General features: G+C 41.9%; 1 protein-coding gene across 2 annotated transcripts in view; it reads left to right on the plus strand.

Moving 5' to 3' along the window:
• Nucleotides 1-20,525, plus strand: part of LOC126092134 (little elongation complex subunit 2-like) — a 266,729-nt gene that overhangs the window by 111,710 nt on the left and 134,494 nt on the right. For both annotated transcript variants that reach the window (XM_049907590.1, XM_049907591.1), the window contains one exon: nucleotides 17,492-17,606. In XM_049907590.1, the coding sequence (XP_049763547.1) occupies nucleotides 17,492-17,606 (115 nt within the window). The remainder of the gene's footprint in view (nucleotides 1-17,491; nucleotides 17,607-20,525) is intronic.

The following is a 20,525-nucleotide window of genomic DNA, read 5'->3' on the forward strand; positions in this document are numbered from 1 at the left end:
GCAAACACAAATGTTTAAACAAAGCCAAATGAATGTTCACAACACACACACGGTTTGAGATTATTCATCTAGTGGTATTTGAAGTGCGGCCTGAAGGTTTTGGGAGCAAAGCCAGTGGACTTGCCCATTGACCAGTTTGTATGGACGCAACAGCTCGAGTATCTTGCAATTCCTTAAGTTCAGCAGCCACATTGTCCCGTAATGTAATGGGAACACTTCTTGCCCAGCAAAATTTTGGCTGAGCATTGTCTTTCACAGTAATATGTGCAACAAAATTGTTAGCCTTGCCTAAACCTTCAAAAAAGAGTTCAGGGAATTCCTTCAGCAAGCTGTCGTTGACATTGGACGCAGTCACTGACAACACATTGCCCTGAATTTGAAAACAAAACAAATCTAGGCCAAATATGTTCTCACAATCGCGTGATTGTAACACTGTGGAAGTCAAAGTTTGCGTATGCAAGCAGTACATGGCAAAGAAAGTACATTTTCTGAGAATGGGAATGTCTTGTCTATTATACGCCATCAGGTACGTTCTAGATGTAGCCAGGTGTGGGGATCCTAACAGTTATGTGTGTTACGATTCAGCAGTGTAACAGGGGCACCTGTGTCCAACTGAAATTTCATACATTTTCCACTACGATGCAAATGAACAAAACGTTTGTTGGACTGGCGTAGCACTGAAGAAGCTGTTAGCTTGCTAGTTTTGCTAATGCTTGCAGCAGGCTTTGAATACACTGCATTGATTACATGGGCCTTGTGACTAGAGCGTTGTGAGTGAGTGGAAGTCTTACGTTTGTTCTGTTGCAAACGTACGGATTGTATGTGACCTTTCTTGCCACAAGTGTAACACTGTGCTTGTCTGGAGGAGCAGTCTTGGTGTTTGTGCCGTGAGTAGCACTGAGGCATAACTTAATTCAATGCACTGATGTAGCCGCCTGTTTAGAGAACTGGTACATGGCTTGGCACGTGTGTGCTGTTGCTGCCTACTCGACCAATCGTGAGCAAGGGACGACTCAACTTGACAAATTGGTGGCTGCTCAAATTTATCGGCTGCTTCGGCACCTGAATCATAGTGATCTAGAATTTGCACTACATGATGAAATGATGGATCTGACTGTTGCAAAAACTGTTCTCTAAGTTTGATATCAGGTACATCGTACACGATTGCATCACGGAGCATAAAAGTACCACAAGCACGTTTGAATTTATACCCTGTAGATGTGTTACCCAGGCGCAATAAGTTTGTTCTGAACTTTTCTTGCAACAAAACAATTGATACCTAACTGCCACCACATTCACTTGTTGATCTAGAATTTGCACTACATGATGAAATGATGGATCTGACTGTTGCAAAAACTGTTCTCTAAGTTTGATATCAGGTACATCGTACACGATTGCATCACGGAGCATAAAAGTACCACAAGCACGTTTGAATTTATACCCTGTAGATGTGTTACCCAGGCGCAATAAGTTTGTTCTGAACTTTTCTTGCAACAAAACAATTGATACCTAACTGCCACCACATTCACTTGTTGATCATAATAGTTAGAACACCTAGAACCTGATCATAGGAAAGTTCAAGGAAGTGGCATTAGGGAACAATTTCTGAGTGAGGTGAAAGACTGCACTTCCTTTTATTGTCGAAAAGGAATGTAGTTTCACAGTACCTGATACTTCGTGAGCAGTGATGTGGGCTTTGTGCTGTTGCAACCATTCAAGCCATTCCTCTTCTTTTCCGTTAAACTGGCGAAAAGGTGGTATGGCACTTAGAGCTACAGTTGTTACATGTTGGTTGGTTGGGCACGCTGTGTTGGTCACTTGGTTGGCCAGTAACTGATGTACCTTGTTTATAAGGGTTGCAATCTGCTGTGTCTGAAACTGAAACATCTGTATTAGCTGCGTTGCATCTATCACTTGCTGCTGAGGTAAAGAGCAGGGGGTGGGAGAGGTGGGTTGCTCATTTAGGAGTAGGCAAATGCAATAAAGAGACAATGCAAGCAAGAAAAATAAGTACACAAGCAAAGAACATTTCTGCAACACCCACCTGAAAACACTGAATAGGAAAAACACTATCAGAGACACTGTTAAAACATGTAAACATGCCCCACAAAGAAAAGACAAGGTAGAATTAAGGTGCCAGAAAAACAGAAAAGCTGACAACGAAACAAAACAGAGACAATCAGTGGCAGCTGGTTGCTCTGGGTTCGAAAAGTTAACAGGGTGTCACTGTGTTAGTGCTCCTATATCATTGGCACCCTCGCATTCGGGAGGACGACGGTTCAATCCCGTGTCCGGCCATCCTGATTTAGGTTTTCCGTGATTTCCCAAATCACTCCAGGCAAATGCCGGGATGGTTCCTCTGAAAGGGCAAGGCCGACTTCCTTCCCCATCCTTCCCTAATCCGATGAGACTGATGACCACGCTGTCTGGTCTCCTTCCCCAAACAACCAACCTATCATTGGCACCATGTTATTCGGACATCTTCATTGCCATGTTGTGTCTATGAATCCTGCATACTCATTTCGCTAGACAATCAAATGAATCATGTTAATGAGTTTTATTACAACTAGACAATTACAAATACTTACCTTTGATACATGTGCAACAAGAAAAGGGTGACATACAAAATAATCTGTCTTCTTCAGAATAGACAAACACAAGCCTGTACTACATAGAGATTACTAATGATAGAGGCTACGATGTGTAGGCTAACGAAGTGGCTAACGTTGAAGCTGCTATCCAAGTGGGCTGCCACCAGTTGGGCGTGGCGCTTATGCCCTCTTTACCTAAGTGCAGCTGCTGGCACTTTGTCATCCTGGAGGGAGGTTGGTCAGCATGCGATAGGCTGACCGATTCTCGCAGCCGTCCCGTCTGTCGTTCCCGACTGGCGTGTTGGCACTGACTTTACCCCGTAACATGAAGCGAATTAAACTTTCTTCTGATGGTGTCCACACGAACCCAGCCGTCCCTTCTGAAGCTAAGACATTTTATAAGAAGGAGGGATGTGAGCCCAAAATGTTCCCCTCTGTGTCTATGCCAGGAGAGGAACCTAGGGTTGAGAGACAAGGTGTGAAATAGTCCCCCTAATACTTCGTTTGTTCTAGGGCAAATGGGGATTCATTTTTGACCACAAAGTCTTTGTTCTTCATTGAACATCACGAAGACAGGTCTGCAGAAGTGACAGCGTCTTCAAATATGAAGAGTACCTCTGTTCTGTTTAAAATGATATCCCTCATGTAGTCACAAGTGCTGCTCACTTGTACATTGTACAAGTACATTGTGTCCAGTGGTGGCCAAAGAATAATTGGGTGGATACTGGAGCCTTCATCTTTGCTTTTGAAGGACGGTTGTTGCCTGAGAAGGTCAAGGTGATGGTGTGTCATGGCGGTGTCAGGCCATATGGTCCCTCTTCCCATGCACCAGCCCCATTTGTAGGATTTGTGGACGTCCATTGCACACAAATGCCCCTTATGCCCCTTCCACTGTCTATGTCATCTGTGGGAAGCACCATTGCCCCTTTTCACCAAAGGGCACCATTTTACAACAAGAAAAGAAAATTTAATAATGCACGACTCTTGACTGACTCACATATTAAGATGCCAAGAAGAAATATGATCATCCACGTCCTACGCTTATGACGATGACGTACGCTGTGGCAACAACGATGTCATTCTCTGTAGGGACTGTACCATTGTCCTCTGTGCCTTTTACATCAAGCCATTGGGCCCACTTGACTACACCTGCTCCCCAGGTGACTGGGAGCCCTCCTCCTAGTGCTTCTGTCACACCCCATTTGGGAGTGTCTACTCGCTACCCGCTGGGCATGTCAGTCCCCAACTCTAACTGAAAAGCCAACTCCATCCTCCAGCGTCCCTTACCAAAAAGGGAGCCCTCGGGACACTTCCCTCCCAGGACTGTACTGACCTGCAATTTGATACCATACAATGGTTGAAGGAGCCAGAAGTTGCGGATCATAGGCCTTTGTGTTCCTGATCTGTCCCAGAATCTGGGGCACACAAGCCCTTGCAGAGGTCGTTCATTGAAGTAGAAGAAAGACAAGAAGTGGTCCTCCAAAAAGGATATTCATGTAACCTCCATGCAGCTGAACTCTACATGTTCTGCCTCTGTATGTGAGGTGGGGTTTGCAGTGGCCCAAGTGCCTTGGATCCCTCCCACTCACCCACCCACCCACCCACCCACTCACTCTCTCTCTCTCTCTCTCTCTCTCTCTCTCTCTCTCTCTCCCTCTCTCTCTCTATCTAAACAGATCTGTTGATGCCGTATCCTTGTAACTGGTGGCAGCAGGCAGCCATGGGGCATGACCTGCGTCCTTGGACCCTTCACACCCCCACAGGAAATTGACAGAATGATCCTCCAGTAGAACTGTAGTTTTTTTTTCCACTACCTAGCTGAGCTACAAAGCGTCTTGGATATTTCTCCTGCTTTTTGCAGTCCCTTCAGGAAACTTGTTTCCCTGAAATGTGGAACATGGCTAACAGGGATATTTTAAGAATTCCATTGACCATGAAAGAGTGTTGGGAGATGTTAGGGCGCATGTTCTCGACTCTGTCTACAGCAGATACATTCCACTTAATATTACTTTGGAAGCTGTGGCTGGTCTTGTGAAGTCATCTGTGGAATTAAGCATCTGTAATCTGTATCTCCTTCCTAATGATGTAGAATCGCAGAACATTTTTTTTGCTGCACTGTTATCTCAGCTGTTCCCCCTCCCTCTTCATAGTGGGTGACTTCAATGCCCACCACTTTTTGTGGGTTAGAGCTGTGAAAACTCACTCACAGAGTTTGATCCTTACCTTTTGAATACTGGTATTCCCACACACTTCAGCACGGCACAAGGATCTTATTCGGCCATTGATCTTTCACCTGCAGCCCACTTCTTCCTCCCTCCATTACTGCTGAGTCCATGATGACTTGTGTGACAGTGATCATGTTCTAATTGACCCACTCACAGCATCAGTCTCCTAGGCATCCATCTAGAGGGGCTACCTACAAAACTGATTGGGATGCTTCCACCAATGGTCACCTTTCGCACCCCACCACATAGAGGTATCGATGCCACTGTCCAGAGCTGACTTAGTGAACCCCTCTTCCTTGGGATCCCTCCGTCAGAAGACAGTGCCTTGGTGGGCCCCTAGAATTATTGCCGTGTCCATTATAGATTGCAGATAGGCTCTCAAATGTGCACAAGTGACATCAGTTGGTGGAGCTGCTCATTGCCTTTAAACCGTACCCATGTCAGCCACCTCATAAAATGACAGGAACGAGAATACTGTGAACGATATGCTGCTATCATTGGACTGTGTACACCTCATTCAAAGGTTTTTGGCAAAGATTTGATGTCCTATGGAGACCAGTCCCCTGCAGGTGTACCTGGTATACCTGCAAATAGTCTACACTAACACTGACATTGTCACCGAAAATTTTGCTTTGCATTATGTTTGAGCCTCTACATCTGAGAATTATCAGCCTGCATTTTGTGTCCACTAACAGTGGAGAGAGACACTTCACTTACCATTTACTACATGTCACCTGGTGCCATGCAGTGCTCCATTCAGTGAGTGGGAATTAGTTGGTGCCCTTGGCCCTTTGCCCTGACTTGGCTCCAGGGCCATTTTCAACCATATCTGGAGCAAGGGTGACTTCCCGTCTCAGTGGCTAGATAGCATAGTCATCCCAGTATTGAAACCAGCTTAACACCTCCTTGAGATGAACAGCTATTGCGCAAATAGTCTCTCTGATGTTCTCTGCACGTTGCTCAAACATATGGTGACTCATCAGCTCTGTTGGTACCTTGAGTCTTGGGGTATTTTGGCTCCGTCCGAGGACATTTTTTGCCAAAGCTGTTCTACAGTTGACAATTTGGTCTGCCTTGGGTCTGCTAGGTGGTCAGCTTTTGCTCAGTGTCAATGTCTTATTGCTGCCTTCTTTGACTTATAAAAGGCTTATGATGTCACCATGTCCTTGCTCCCATACACGACTGGGGCCACCGGGGCCCACTCCTGATTTTTAACCAGAACTTCGTGTTCCACTGTAATTTCTGGGTTCAGGTTGGTGCTTCTCTCATAGTACACCCCCCACCACAAAAGATACCAGAGTCTCCCAGGGCTCTGCATTGAGTTTGCCCCCTTTTCTGTTGTTTGTTGTTGTTGTCTTCAGTCCTGAGACTGGTTAGATGCAGCTCTCCATGCTACTCTATCCTGTGCAAGCTTCTTCATCTCCCAGTACTTACTGCAACCTACATCCTTCTGAATCTGCTTAGGGTACTCATCTCTTGGTCTCCCTCTATGATTTTTACCCTCCATGCTGCCCTCCAATGCTAACTTTGTGATCCCTTGGTGCCTCAGAACATGTCCTACCAACCGGTCCCTTCTTCTTGTCAAGTTGTGCCACAAACTCCTCTTCTCCCCAATTCTATTCAATACCTCCTCATTAGTTATCTAATCTACCCATCTACTTTTCAGCATTCTTCTGTAGCACCACATTTCAAAAGCTTCTATTCTCTTCTTGTCCAAACTATTTATCGTCCATGTTTCACTTCCATACGTGGCTACACTCCATACAAATACTTTCAGGAACGACTTCCTGAGACTTAAATCTGTACTTGATGTTGACAAATTTCTCTTCATCAGAAACGCTTTCCTTGCCATTGCCAGTCTACATTTTATATCCTCTCTGCTTTGACCATCATCAGTTATTTTCAGGGTGTATACGACCCGGGACAACCGGGAATTCCGGGAAAAACCCGGGAATTTTTTCATCCGGGAAAAAACCGGGAATTTTTCGGAATTCCGGGAATTTTTCATTGTTTTAGCTTTCAGTTACATTTTTGTAGTTTTGACTGCAGAATTGATTCTCTAGCAAAGAATGTTATTGTATCCTGCTACTGGAGAATGATACTGCAGCAATAAAATATAAACGAGAGGGAAAAAAATAAAACTGTAGTGGCAAAGGAAATGTGCATTTTACGACAACAAAACACCGTGCACGCACAAGCGTCTACAGATAGCAAAAATATGTTAAAGGCCGTAGGGCGCAGACTGTAATTCTTCATAACAATAAACTGCTTGCTATGAGCATGACGTCACAACTGTTCACATTAGGTTTGTTTGACCAGTTGCCAGCGGTCTGTTGCGCATGCGCATTTGACTCGCGTATAAGCAGTACCTTCTCTCGCTTCCCGCTTCTTGAAGTTTGGCTGTTACCTGCATCGGTAGTAGCAGCAAGCAGCCAGATGCAAACGAGAAAAATTTTTCTCGCGCGCCCTAGCTGCCAGATTCGCGCTTGCACAGAGTTGTCTGAGTTGTAGTGGGGAGGGGGTTAGTCTCCACGTGACCCGTGTTTACGTTAAGCGATTTCGCTGCTTCTCTTCGTGTACAGCTCCCACGTCAAATGAAAACAAAACGGATTTCTGTGGCCGGGAGCTATCAAGTGAATTAAAATGCATTCACATAATTACAGAGGGCAAAAATATATTATTAATTTCAGTTTCTGATTTTATTTTCTTTCCGAGTTAGTAGCAGTCAAGCATTAATCGCCTTGCAGAAGAATGAAGTTATTTTTGCAAGTTTGCTAAAGAAATTCCGCTGAGGCAATCATTTTATTTGAAACGAAGTGTTTCATTTAACAATTTTGGGTACTTCCAACTGTTCGGTGAATTTCAAGTGCACGTTATCATCTTCTGCCATGTATGGCATTATGCCATAATAAAGAACCAAACATGAGATCGTAGAGTACTGGTACTCCAAGAAAATTTACATCCCAAAAACCACACTGAAAAGCTTAATATCAGATGGGACCTACTTCATTGTAAATCTGGAAAAAACCAATGTGCACTTCAAGCCGAATTATGCATTTTAGTATGATTCACGAAATTTTGATGCCTTTTGGAGTATCCTCTGATGCCCTGTTTCTTTTATGGTGTAGTGTAAGCTCTCTTAGTGCTTTATACACATGAACATGTGGGCTTCCTACACCACTGCAGTTGCACACGCACAATAAGTCGTTTTTGGCGCTCTCTGGCAACTGGTAAATCGAACCTATAACTAACAGTATTGCGAACGGTGGTTAGAAAAGCGTTACTTTCAAAGTAAATTTCTTTTTACGCAAGATGAATTATGTTACGTGTGTGAAAGTGGGATGGATATCTTAATCACAGAGCGTTCGAAACTGAACAGTTTGAGGACCAGCCACTTCAAGAATTTCGAGCCGAGGCATTCATGTCACAATTTTAAATTTACTGGCACATTTGTGTGATGTATCTTAAAGTATATCACACCAAAAAAAGACCAATATTACATGTGAAAGCTTAGCTTTTCTTGTAGATATACGATACTGTGTACATTAATGTAAACCATTAACTTTTCCTCTTGTGTGTTCGCGCTATGTAACCAGTAATCTTGCTAGTGGCTGACTATAACACGTGTCCTATGCTCTGAATAGCTGCTGTCATCGGCTGGCGAGATCTCGTGGCTTGAGATATGACTCGCTTACAAAAGGACATCACAACCTCGGTTGCAACGCTCCGGAAACTAACAAGCTGTGTTTGGTGCAATTCGAATTTATACTTTCGTAATACGAAAATATGCAGCGTATATGTTGCTGCAAATCAAAGGTCTTTCCAAAACTTCTCTGCTCCGGCTTTTCTTTTTTTTCCGGGAAGTTCTACGCGATTATATAAAACGTTAACCATTCAAAGGATTGATAAGTTTTACAGTTCCGAGGGAACTTTTTCTGTGCTAAGTGACAGTAGGTCGCCCGGGGAAAAGCATATTTTTTAAACGGGATATCCGGGAGAAATCCGGGAATAATCCGGGAATTTTTTTTCCTTGTCCCTGTATACACCCTGATTTTGCTCCCCAAATAGCAAAACTCGTTTACTACTTTAAGTGTCTCATTTCCTAATCTAAATCCCTCAACATCACCTGACTTAATTCGACTACATTCCATTATCCTCGTTTTGCTTTTGTTGATGTTCATCTTATATCCTCCTTTCAAGACACTGTCCATTCCGTTCAACTGCTCTTCCAAGTCCTTTGCTGTCTCTGACAGAATTACAATGTCATCGGCGAACCTCAACGTTTTTATTTCTTCTCCATGGACTTTAATACATACTCCAAATTTTTCTTTTGTTTCCTTTACTGCTTGCTCAATATACAGATTGAATAACATCGGGAACAGGCTACGACCCTGTCTCACTCTGTTCCCAACCGCTGCTTCCCTTTCATGCCCCTCGACTCTTATAACTGCCATCTGGTTTCTGTACAAATTGTAAATAGCCTTTCGCTCCCTGTATTTTACCCTTGCCACCTTTAGAATTTGAAAGAGAGTATTCCAGTCAACATTGTCAAAAGCTTTCTCTAAGTCTACAAATGCTAGAAATGTAGGTTTGCCTTTCCTTAATCTATTTTCTAAGATAAGTCGTAGGGTCAGTATTGCCTCACGTGTTCCAACATTTCTGCGGAAACCAAACTGATCTTCGCCGAGGTTGGCTTCTACCAGTTTTTCCATTCGTCTGTAAAGAATTCACGTTAGTATTTTGCATCTGTGACTTATTAAACTTTTCTAGTGGCTATCAATGTTCTAGCTGCAGCTGATGGGTCTACAGTGTCACCCTTCCAGTATGCTGTCAACTTTTGCATGTACTATTGCCCCTAAACTGTGGGTGTTGCTGAACTCTGACTGCAGGATGCTGTACGAAAGGCACAGTCCTGGATTTTCACTCATTGCTTCCAGTTTTCCGCTGCCAAGATATGCACCATGAACTGGTCACCATGTACTGTTCATCCTCAACCAGAACTCTACACCGATGATGAAGTACTCAATGTGGTGGAGTCTTAGTGCTTTTTGGGATTGGTATTTGATGCCCAGCTGACATGGCCTCTCCATCTCTGACAACTTAAAGAGAAATGCTGGTCACAGCTTAGTACTGTTAGTTGTCCCAGTAACACTAGCTAGGGGCACAGACCGCTCTTTACTTTTGCAGCTCTACAAAGCTCTCATTCTGTCCCGTCTTGAGGAGCCTGGTGTGTGGCTTGGCATCACCTTCACTCCTGTCTTCAGATCTGTCTTGACCTATCTCTTGGATCGAAAGACTCTGTAGACTCCATGGCCTTTTACTGTCTGTTGCTCGGCATCCTTGACACATTTCCAGGCTCAGATGTAGTATACACTGACAGCTGTGCAGTCGACAGACACACTAGTTATGCATACACACATACAGGGTGCAGAGGATTATGTTTCCTGCCAAACCGATGTAGTGTATTCAGTGCAGAATTAGTGGCCATTGCTCGACCCCTCAGCCACCTTCATTCTTGCACGAGCTATATGTTCTTAGTTGGCAGTTACTCCCTGTTACTACCACCAAGCTGGATGGTAGACTGTCTTTGGACCCTTGTCCAGGTAGGGATTCCAGGAAACGGACTTGTTGGCCAAGTTGACTACCAGAGGGCCAACTTTGGAGGTGGAGGTACCGGAGACAGACCGTCTGTCAATGATATGCCATCAATTTATTGTTGGAGGCTTGGAAAACAGATTGGTGTACCCTGGTTTCTGTGAAGAAACTGCGAACTTTAAAGGAGACCACGACCATGTGGCAGTCTTCCCTTCCTGCTTCTTGCAAGGAATCTACTGTTTCCTGTTGGCTTCACATTGGCGAGACTTGGCTGACCCGTGGCCACGTTCTCCAATATGAAAACCTACCACACTGTTAGTATGATGCCCGTCTGATAGTGGCCCACATCTTGCCGGATTGCCCTAATTTGCTAGATTGCTCTAATTTGGCCACCTTATGGTGAAACCTTAAACTTCGTCATACGCTAGCGGGTGATACTTAAGCAGTTGATGTGGATTTACGTTTTACCCAAGAAAGAGGTTTTTACTCCTCTCTGTGATTTAGGCCACATTAGCCTCATTACCCGTTTGAGGGATTGGAGGGGTGCCCCAACGCTTCTATGACTAAGGGGCCCCATGGCTGCCCTTGTATGGTGGTCGGGTCTGGGTCCAGCCCTTCTCACATTTTGAATTCTTCTTATTCTTTTGCGTTTGTCATTAGTTTAGTGTCTTGTCATCATTGTTCTTTTTCCTGAGATTGTATCAGCTGTCCGTGTAGTTATTTTTCATGTGGTAATGAAGGGTGTGGGAACCATGGTCAATACGAGTGTGTGCATCTGTAATTGCGTAACGTGTCCTGGACGCCTCCAGCTGCTTTTTGGGCATGCTAAATCTATGACCTTCACCTCTTTTATGCCTCTCTCCCCTCCTTTTGCTTCTTTCTCTTGGTTTTCTTGATTCCCGGATACAGTCAGGTTCATTGGAATTCGTCCTCCCTCTCTGGGAACTACTGCCTCCTTGACACACGAAGGATTGAGGGACCGCTGACCTTGTGGTTTGGTCCCAGTAACCCCACCAATCCATCCATCCATCCATCCTTTTTTAGATCATTTTCCAAGGCAAGTAGGATTTATCATGGTCTATAGAAATATGAGAATGCACAAGATTTCATTTGTAACTTTGACTTGCTGTTGACATAAAGCTTTTCTTGTGTTCAGAAGTATGTCCCCACAAACTGTTATCCAACTTGAACTCGTATGCTAACCTTTGACTAAACAGAAACTCATTTGAACTCAGTTTGTCTTATATTCAATGTGAACTCAAATAAAACAAGAATCTGACCCTAGTCAAAATTTCCACTTACCTCGCATCTTGACAGCACTGTTGAAGATTTCTTGAAAACACTACAGCAAACAGAGTCCTGTGCTAGGAGGGAATTGGAAAGATGACAAATGCCTATCATTAGACCTTTGTTTCTGGGTATTGGCCCAACATTCTTGTACTTCTTCCGCTTTTTATATTGTACAATATTTCTTGGGCTACAGAAGAAACTTCATAAGACATTGGAAGGGGAAATGTTCCCTCCAGTGATAAAACTAACACTTTCAGAGTGTAAACGTGAACCTCTGTATCAGAGGCGACCGCAAACACGAGGTTATGGATGAGGTTGTATGACAGCAACTAACTATGTTTTGGAATTTTGCACAACAAAATTGACCATGCTGCCTGAGACATTTAAAATCTTCCACAAATCTGAGTATTACTGACTGTCTTCTACAAGTCTGCCTGAGCCTGGGTGCTGCTACATGTGTTTGCATTTTGAAATCATGACTTAACATGACATGAGTGTATTAGTACAGAATGCTACGAGGGTGTACCAGGGTTCATCTTCTGAATCAGCTTGTAAATTGTCCATTATGGTCAGAAACAGTCAAAACATCTTGTAAAGATGTTGCAGCTTACGTTGTGCTGAGAAATAATTGTTAAGAAAGAAGTTCGATACATTGTATCTTTCTTAGCATTGAAGTTAGCCAATCAGATTGTTGTGCATGCACATTAAAATGGCAGGTCAGATACAATTGGTGTCAGTTGTTAGATGAGAGTGCAGAAGACTGCTCAACCTTTGGCTCCAGTTCGATCCTTACTACAATTCCATGTGCAATTTTTGTCCCTCTCTCTGGTTTTAGGGAACCAAATGAAGAACGAATTTGCTGACGACACCGTCTCTGGCAGGCCACTTGAACTTGCTGCGCAACAGCTTGATTGGCTAACTTTGGTGTTAATTAACTTGGAAATGGTGGAATGTATCATATTTTTTCTCAAGTTATTTCCCAGCACAACCTATCCTGTAACATCCTTAGAAGATTTTCAAACTGTTTCTGACCACCCAGTATAATACGACCTGTAGGTGTGCTGTGTTAGAATGATGCTGTCTCTCTCCACTCCATGAAGTTAACAATCATTTACTGATAGTTTGAGGAGGCCGATAATGATAGGTTCCACTGAGAGCAGTTATTGTTAAGCAAATCACAGACAGAAATGTGGATTGGCAGGACTGGCAACATTGAAAGCTGAGAGAAGTATCAGTGCAGAGAATTATCTTCTACATTGGACTGGGGTTTTGAGTAATAACATGACTGTTGCAAAGGATGAGGAGCCTGTAGAATGGGATTTTGGCCAGTCCTGATCCTCCAGCTGCTGGTATATGGGTATGAAGTTTACAGCCCAGACTAACTTCATTATTGAAAATAATTAATGTTAACAAAATGATTCAAATGGCTCTGAGCACTATGGGACTGAGGTCATCAGTCCCCTATAACTTAGAACTACTTAAACCTAACTAACCTAAGGACATCACACACATCCATGCCCGAGGCAGGATTCGAACCTGCGACCGTAGCGGTTGCGCGGTTCCAGACTGTAGCACCTAGAACCGCTTGGCCACCCTGGCCGGCTAATGTTAACAAATGGGAACATGTTGTTAAATATGGTCTGAGGATTAGTTTCTGTTTAGAATTAAAATCAAAACCGCAAATGTATAATTTACAAAGAAAGTAGGGTAAATTCGTTTGTAAGTGGGTGTCAACTTTATTCACCACCTGGACCATAATCTAACCACAACCTCATAGCTGCTGTGTAGAGATTGTATGCAATTGTGTTAATCGTATTTCAAGCAATGGGCCCACAGATGCAATTTATTGATATTTAATGCTGTAATAAATAATTTTCGTGGAGCACTGAACTTATTATTAGTTATCAAACCTGTCATTGACCACTACTAGAAAACTGTTTACCTATGTACTATCTTCTGTGAAACGAATCCAAGAGACATTAGGCTTGGAGGGAGCCCGTGTTAAGTTTTGGGGATACTAGTGTTATGTAGCTTTCCCAAAAAGTATTACACACCATGTGCTTTCATCCACATTGCTTAAGCATGTGTTGACTGGGTATCTAGGTGGTGCAGAAACTATTTTAAACTCCATAAAGTGACTGCCAGATGAGAGGTTACCACATCAACTGTAAAACTGTATCAATATCTACGATAGGTACACGTGGGTTTTTTGTGAGTCATTGTGTAACGAAATTGTCATGGTATCTAAATCAGAACTACGTAAAAGTTAGTGGACTACGGTAATAAAAAAGTTAAGGAAACTGCACTGTTATTACATCTTTATTCAGAATAAACCTACCACGTTTAGTAAACTGCATAATATATATTTGTGGGCTTTACAAGTTTTTGGGGAAGTGTTTACATTTAGTATCACTTTGACTCCACCTTTTTTTTTTGGAGGGGGACATGCAGCACGGGATGTAATGGAGAGAGATGTGGTATTTGAAGGAGGAACTGATGGTTCCTCGATACGAAATGTGTCAGTAGAGAGAATAAATAGTGGAACAGATTTTGTGGTGTATTCATTAAATGCAAGGAAGCAGGAATTTTCAATATTAATGCCCTCTTTGCAAGTAGCAGTCTTAAGATAGACTTAATGTGTTCCATTAAGACCAAGTACATACAAAACAGGTCTCAACTTAGATTTCATCGAACATCAGAGTGCTTCACTAGGCATGAACCCAACAAATAACTGTCTCATCCAGCTAATTACAGTGGGACCTAGAGTTGGATATTGAATGTAGACCCCCCACCACAACCACCACCACCACCACCACCACCACCACCACCACCACCACCACCACCACCGCAACCACCACCTTGTGCTTATTGCCCTCAGTCTTTGGCAGTTTACCATTTCCTGACGGAATGTTCCTCTTTTAACCACTGACATACCAATTTATATTTGCCTTCTTAGTTATCGGCTGTTGACCACATTTTACTTTTTATCTGTCATAGCAGTATGACAAAGGACATTTAATCTTCAGTTTAGGACCTCAATTTTTCTATGTGGACCTTTCACCGAGTACCTGCTTTTAGCTGTCTTTCCTTCTGTTGATTGGGCTTAACGTGTAGGCACTTTTAACTCCTTTTTTTGTCTTTGTGTTCTATGGTTCTGACATAACCCTAATTGTTTTTGTGCCCAAAAATAAAACTATGTCTTGTGCCACCAGCTCTCATCAGACAGGGTCAGACCATCAACACAGGCATGTCCACACTTGTTTTAGTGCACCAATGTTGAGTCAACACTGTAAACGAAACTGTACTTTCAGTTTCATCCCTGTGGACAAGATGGTGGTTATCCCATGCCGTGGTCACATTGTGTGGTCCATCATTGTGTATTATCATCTTCTGTCCACTGCTTCAACAAACTCATCTTTGTCATAGCAATGGGCCCTGTATGAACCACAGTCTCACATTATGACCGTCCTGTTTAATGGAGGCCAATCATTTTGCTCCGCTCAAACTCTTTCACATGCTGATATTGCTCTCTTTGCATTCAACAAGGCATACTGACACTTGGTTGCATGTTTCTACTGAATTTGATGCCTCTGCACTGGTTGTGTGTGGAGTACTATTGAGCTTGCCCGTTACATGAAAGGGGATACTCGCAGGTGTGTGTGTGCCATTTCTTTGAAATTGTAATCACTTATAATGGTTCAATAGTTCAACACTTCCTCCAGTTTTGGACTGATTTAGACCATTCCCTCAGGGTGTTGCAATTTTCACAAACAGTGGAGTACTCCTCTTGTAGCCAGTTCACATCGTATTTGGTGCCAGTTTTGTTTTATAACTGTTAAACATTGTTAATGTGTGTTAAGAAATAGGAAACTTTCCAGTGGAATTTTTAAAAGCGTAACAATAATAATACTAAAACCAACAAAGGCAATATTGTATGGATGCTGTCTTATCCTAAGACAGCATCCATGATAATTCTAAATACAGGCAAAATTCAGCGAAAGGAATGATCGACCAGTGTTTTGTGCAGACCACCTTGAGTTCAGAACTAGTACAAAAACAACAGAAGCAGTTAGGTATTCTGCTGAAAAGCAGACTAGAAAGAAACTGATGGATCTCTTACACATTCATTGGTATGGAAATGGTGTTCATTAATGGGAGATAGGAGTTGCTTTCTACCACTGTGAAGAAAATGGAGTATATTTAACAGAAAAAGAGTGACAAAAATATAAAACAATATTTAAGTGTGGTGAAAAGGTAGCTAAAATGAGAAAAAGTTAGGTAGGATGTAGCAACTCACTGGTTACTAACACCTACTGCCAGCGGACATAAGTCAGGCCACTAAGCGAAGTGCAATGCATGCTCACATTTGAACAGAATGCCTTCAGGTACCTTCTGTCAGATGCAGCACATTCATCAATGGACTTCACCCGGTCCACCACGCGCTTGCAGCACTACAGCAGTGACACCTAACGGGAATAGTTTCTTTATAAGGACAATAAAATCAAATAACACCAATCAAATTAAGTAGGAAAAGATAAAATGGTAATTAAATTGACACCCTAGCTGCAAACAGGTGTTGATATATGCCATTGGGGACATGTTGAAAATGTGTGACCCGGCCGGGACTCAAACCCGGGATCTCCTGCTTACATGGCAGATACTCTACTGCAGATTAATCTATTAAGTCCCATACGAGTTGGAGCGTAGTGTGTGTGTTCGCACAAGTAGGTCAATGGCTGGGTAGCCATATTTTAACTATATATGAAGGTAGTATCTGTTCCCAAAAGAGCAGGAACCATTGATGACCATACAGCTTCTCTGGAATGAAATGATAATTAAATTGACTCCCTAGCTACACACTGGCCCTCTCTCTACACCTACCCGAACACAGCTGTAATGCAGTAACTCTGCTACCACTAATAGTCATTTTACTTAACCTGGTAAGCCTCCCAGCTGTCAGTTATTAATGTATTTGCTACATGTACATTGCTTGCATTTTGTTCTTGTTGATGTTGCTTAATGACCCTCACTACTGGCATTGTATTCTTCTTGATGTCATTCCTTGACCCAATAAATTTGTATTTCTTTTATGGTCATGTGTGTCCTTGCATTTGTAGTTGTTGTGTACCTTTGCAAAACTTTAACATATGTGTTGAAGAAGTCGTACAAACTATGAAAGAAAAAAAATGGTTGGATTAAAATATAGTGGAAAGATACTGTGTACTGTATTTGCTGATGACATAGCAAAAAAAGGCATTAGAGGCAATCAACAAAATCTTGTAAATGCCCTCCAAGGCATTAAAATGTCTGATGCATAAAAAAACTGAGAAGAAAGTGAAGTAAGGGTAATTATGGAGAACTTTAAAGGACTAGCATGGAAATAATCATGGCACGCTGAGTGATAAGTGAAGCTTGTTTCCTCTGATCTCTACACCCCTGTCAATATTCATCCAAGAAAATCTGGTCATTCTTTATGATGAAGATAATGTGTGTTTAACGTACAACACATAGGTCAGTTGTTTACTTAAAACTTAATGTCTGATTTCTTTTACTACTTATTCATTGTTATTGTGATCAAGCTCTTTGACTCTTTTCTGTGATACCTTAAATAAATGTAATTGTGCATTCCATATGTATTATGTATAGCGTGCATCACTCAAGATACTAATTTGGAATAAATTCTTTTGTAATGGTATACATGATATAAACTGTGTTAACTTTTTATGTGTTTGCACTTAAAAACTGTCCAAATGTCTCACTGGTGTAGTTCATTACTTTGTTATTTTGCAGGGAATTGCTGCCAGATATGTACCACCTAATTACGGAATGGAACTAAAAGTGAAAACAGACAATGATGAAATGGCAGCCGTATTTCCTCCAGAGAGCTTTGCAACAAAGACACCAGGTTAGGTAAAATGACTACTAGCAGTAGCTGAGTTACTACTTTACAGCTGTGTTCGGGTAGGTGTAGGGAGAGGGCCAGTGTGTAGCTACCCTTTCGTAGATAATTTGATTAATATTATTTGATGTTATTGATAACCATAACTCAGAAGTTGATACAGTGAATTAGATGAGCTGGTTGCAGACTTGAAGTATAAATTGGTTGTAAATTCCTTAATATGATTTAATATATGTTCTCATTCAAGGGGAGTGTAAAAATGAGATGACCTACATTGGTAAGAAACAGAGAATTTTCCAATAATCTTCCACTTGGTTATTTTTCACAGCTTCGGATTTAGTAAAGTTTTTAGTATGGTGGTGACAACAACTCATCAATCCCATTTGTCTGTTCCGTTGAACTTTATTCATTTGCAGGGACGTAAGGGATTGGTCCTGTGGAACATCAAACCGCCATAGTAGTGGAAGCCTTTAAGCTGTTTTCACTCAGTGTGGATTTTAATGGGACGGTCTACCAATGAAAATGTAACAAACTTAGAATCTGGGTCCATTTTCTTAATGGTGTTGAGGGACTAGTGCTGGTCATAGACTGGTTTTTCTGGAGGTATAGCTTTCATGCTATTTCCATATTTGTAGCACTTTCTTTCCTAAATTTTGGCTTGAAAAATCTTGGTGTGGCCTGTAATTGAGATTTGTCCGCTCAGATCACAAATCATCAATTTCAAAGTGACATTCACATGTATCTTGTGGGTTGAAATTAATACCATTACAAGTTACTTCCGTTACTTTTCTAAACTACAATGGAGAGTAGTGTGGAATTCAGAATAGAAATTTTGCTTGGCCCTATTATGTATCCCACACCACTTTCCTTGATCTTACCGTCATCCTCACTGTGGGTCGGCTACACACTTCTGCTCACATTAAACGTGCTAACAAACAACAGTACTTAAATTTTGACAGTTGCCGTCCTTTCCATGTCAAACGTTCTTTCCCGTACAGATTTGGCATTCAAGACAAATACATTTGTGCAGTTGCAGACTCTTTACAGCAATGCACCATCACTCACATCAGTCTTTGCTTGACATATTTACCCCACCAGCCTAGTTAAGAAGCAGATTTCCTGGGCTGTCACCTCCAGTCTGGGTTCTGCTGATCCTTCCAAAACACAGCTTAAAAGTACACCTCTTGTCACTCAGTATTATCCTGGTCTGGGATGTATTGATCAGCTACTTCGACAAGGCTGTGAATTCCTAAAATCATGCCCTGAAATGACGTTTATTATGCCTGACATTTTGCTCAACACATTTAGGGTAGCTTTTTTTTCACCTCCCCAGTCTCTGCAATATCCTGGTCAGGCTGTATGCTGCTTCTGCTCCCACGTCCCTACCCAGTGGCTCCTACCCCAGTGATCATCCCTGCCATTAGACTTGACCAATGCACTCCCCACCACCAGCTGTACCAACCCCTAACTGGCAAAACATACATTTGTGAAATGACACGTCATGTACCAAATGTTGCGTAAACATTGTTTGGTCTTTTACATTGGTATGTCTACCAATTAATCATAATGTGAATGGATATAGAGAAAGGATACACACTGGCAACACACACTATCCTATTGTAGAGCATGCTTTACAACATGACAGTCATAACTTCAGTACCTGTTTTGTCACGTGTGTCATCTGGATGATTGTAGGTTTAATAGCTTCATAAGTTTCATTACTAAGGAATTGCTTCTCAGAGGTAGTGCTTTCTTTTTAATGGAGTATAGATATGGTAGCAATTGATTCTGTAGCCATTCCAACCTTTTGATGTCAGTTGAAAGGTACTGCATTCTGTCATCATTGTGAGTACGTGAACGATGTGATGTACTACTGACATTGTGAAGTGTACCATTTTAATACATGATCTATATCTTTTATTGTAGCTTCTGAAGAAGTAAGATACAAACCTTTGTTGTCAATGTGACTATTTAAGAAGCTTTAGTGCCAAAATTACTTCTGGTGAAAATGTCTGCTTCACTTGCTCAACATTTATTTATCGAAGTTCTTGTGATCACTATGTTTCCTAAAAAGAAAACTGACAGGTTTTGTAATTTCTGAAGCTTGTAGTTGGTACAGTTGTTTTCTGTATTCCTTAGAAATCATTCCCTCACCACAAAACGTACTTCTTTCTGGATAGAGAGACCTCAGATTCTTTAAAATGTGATACTTGTTGAAAACTGGATGTGCCACTTGATGAGATGGTGATTTACTTTCATGCAACCTTTTCATCATAGCGCTGTTTATTTTCTGATTGCCTGTTACCAACCATGGCACACAAAAAAACCACATTGTTCTATTTCACCACAGCTGAAGCTCCACTCAGAAATAAAGGCAAACTCAGGTTATTCATATTGAAGGCCTACTTGAGTGATTAAAACAGTTTCCAGAATTCTGCTGATTTTTGGGAGCGAGAACTCTCATTTTTTGGCCTTTATGTCATACGAATAGTTAGTGTGTTTTTGTAGAAATTTAACTAAACTATGTTACAGAATGCCATACTCATTCTGTCTCCAGTATAAACACAGTTTACCCCAAATATTGTAATATTATGTTCATATAATGGTATATCATCTATGTACATCTATACTCTGTAAATGTCCGTGAAGTGCTTGGTAGAGTGTATGCCCAATTGTAACAGTTATTAGGTCTCTTACCCATCCCATTCAAATATGAGCCCAGGAAGAATGATTTTTAAAAGCCTTTGTGTGTGTGCAGTAATTAATCTAATCCTGTATTCACGATCCCTGTGGGAGCAATACCATATTTACTTGAATCTAAGCTGCACTTTTTTTCCGGTTTTTGTAATCTAAAAAACCGCCTGCGGCTTAGAATCGAGTGCAAAGCAAGCGGAAGTTATGAAAAATGTTGGTACGTGCCGCCAC

Source organism: Schistocerca cancellata, chromosome 7 (assembly GCF_023864275.1).
Source record: "Schistocerca cancellata isolate TAMUIC-IGC-003103 chromosome 7, iqSchCanc2.1, whole genome shotgun sequence".
Lineage (NCBI taxonomy): Eukaryota > Metazoa > Arthropoda > Insecta > Orthoptera > Acrididae > Schistocerca > Schistocerca cancellata.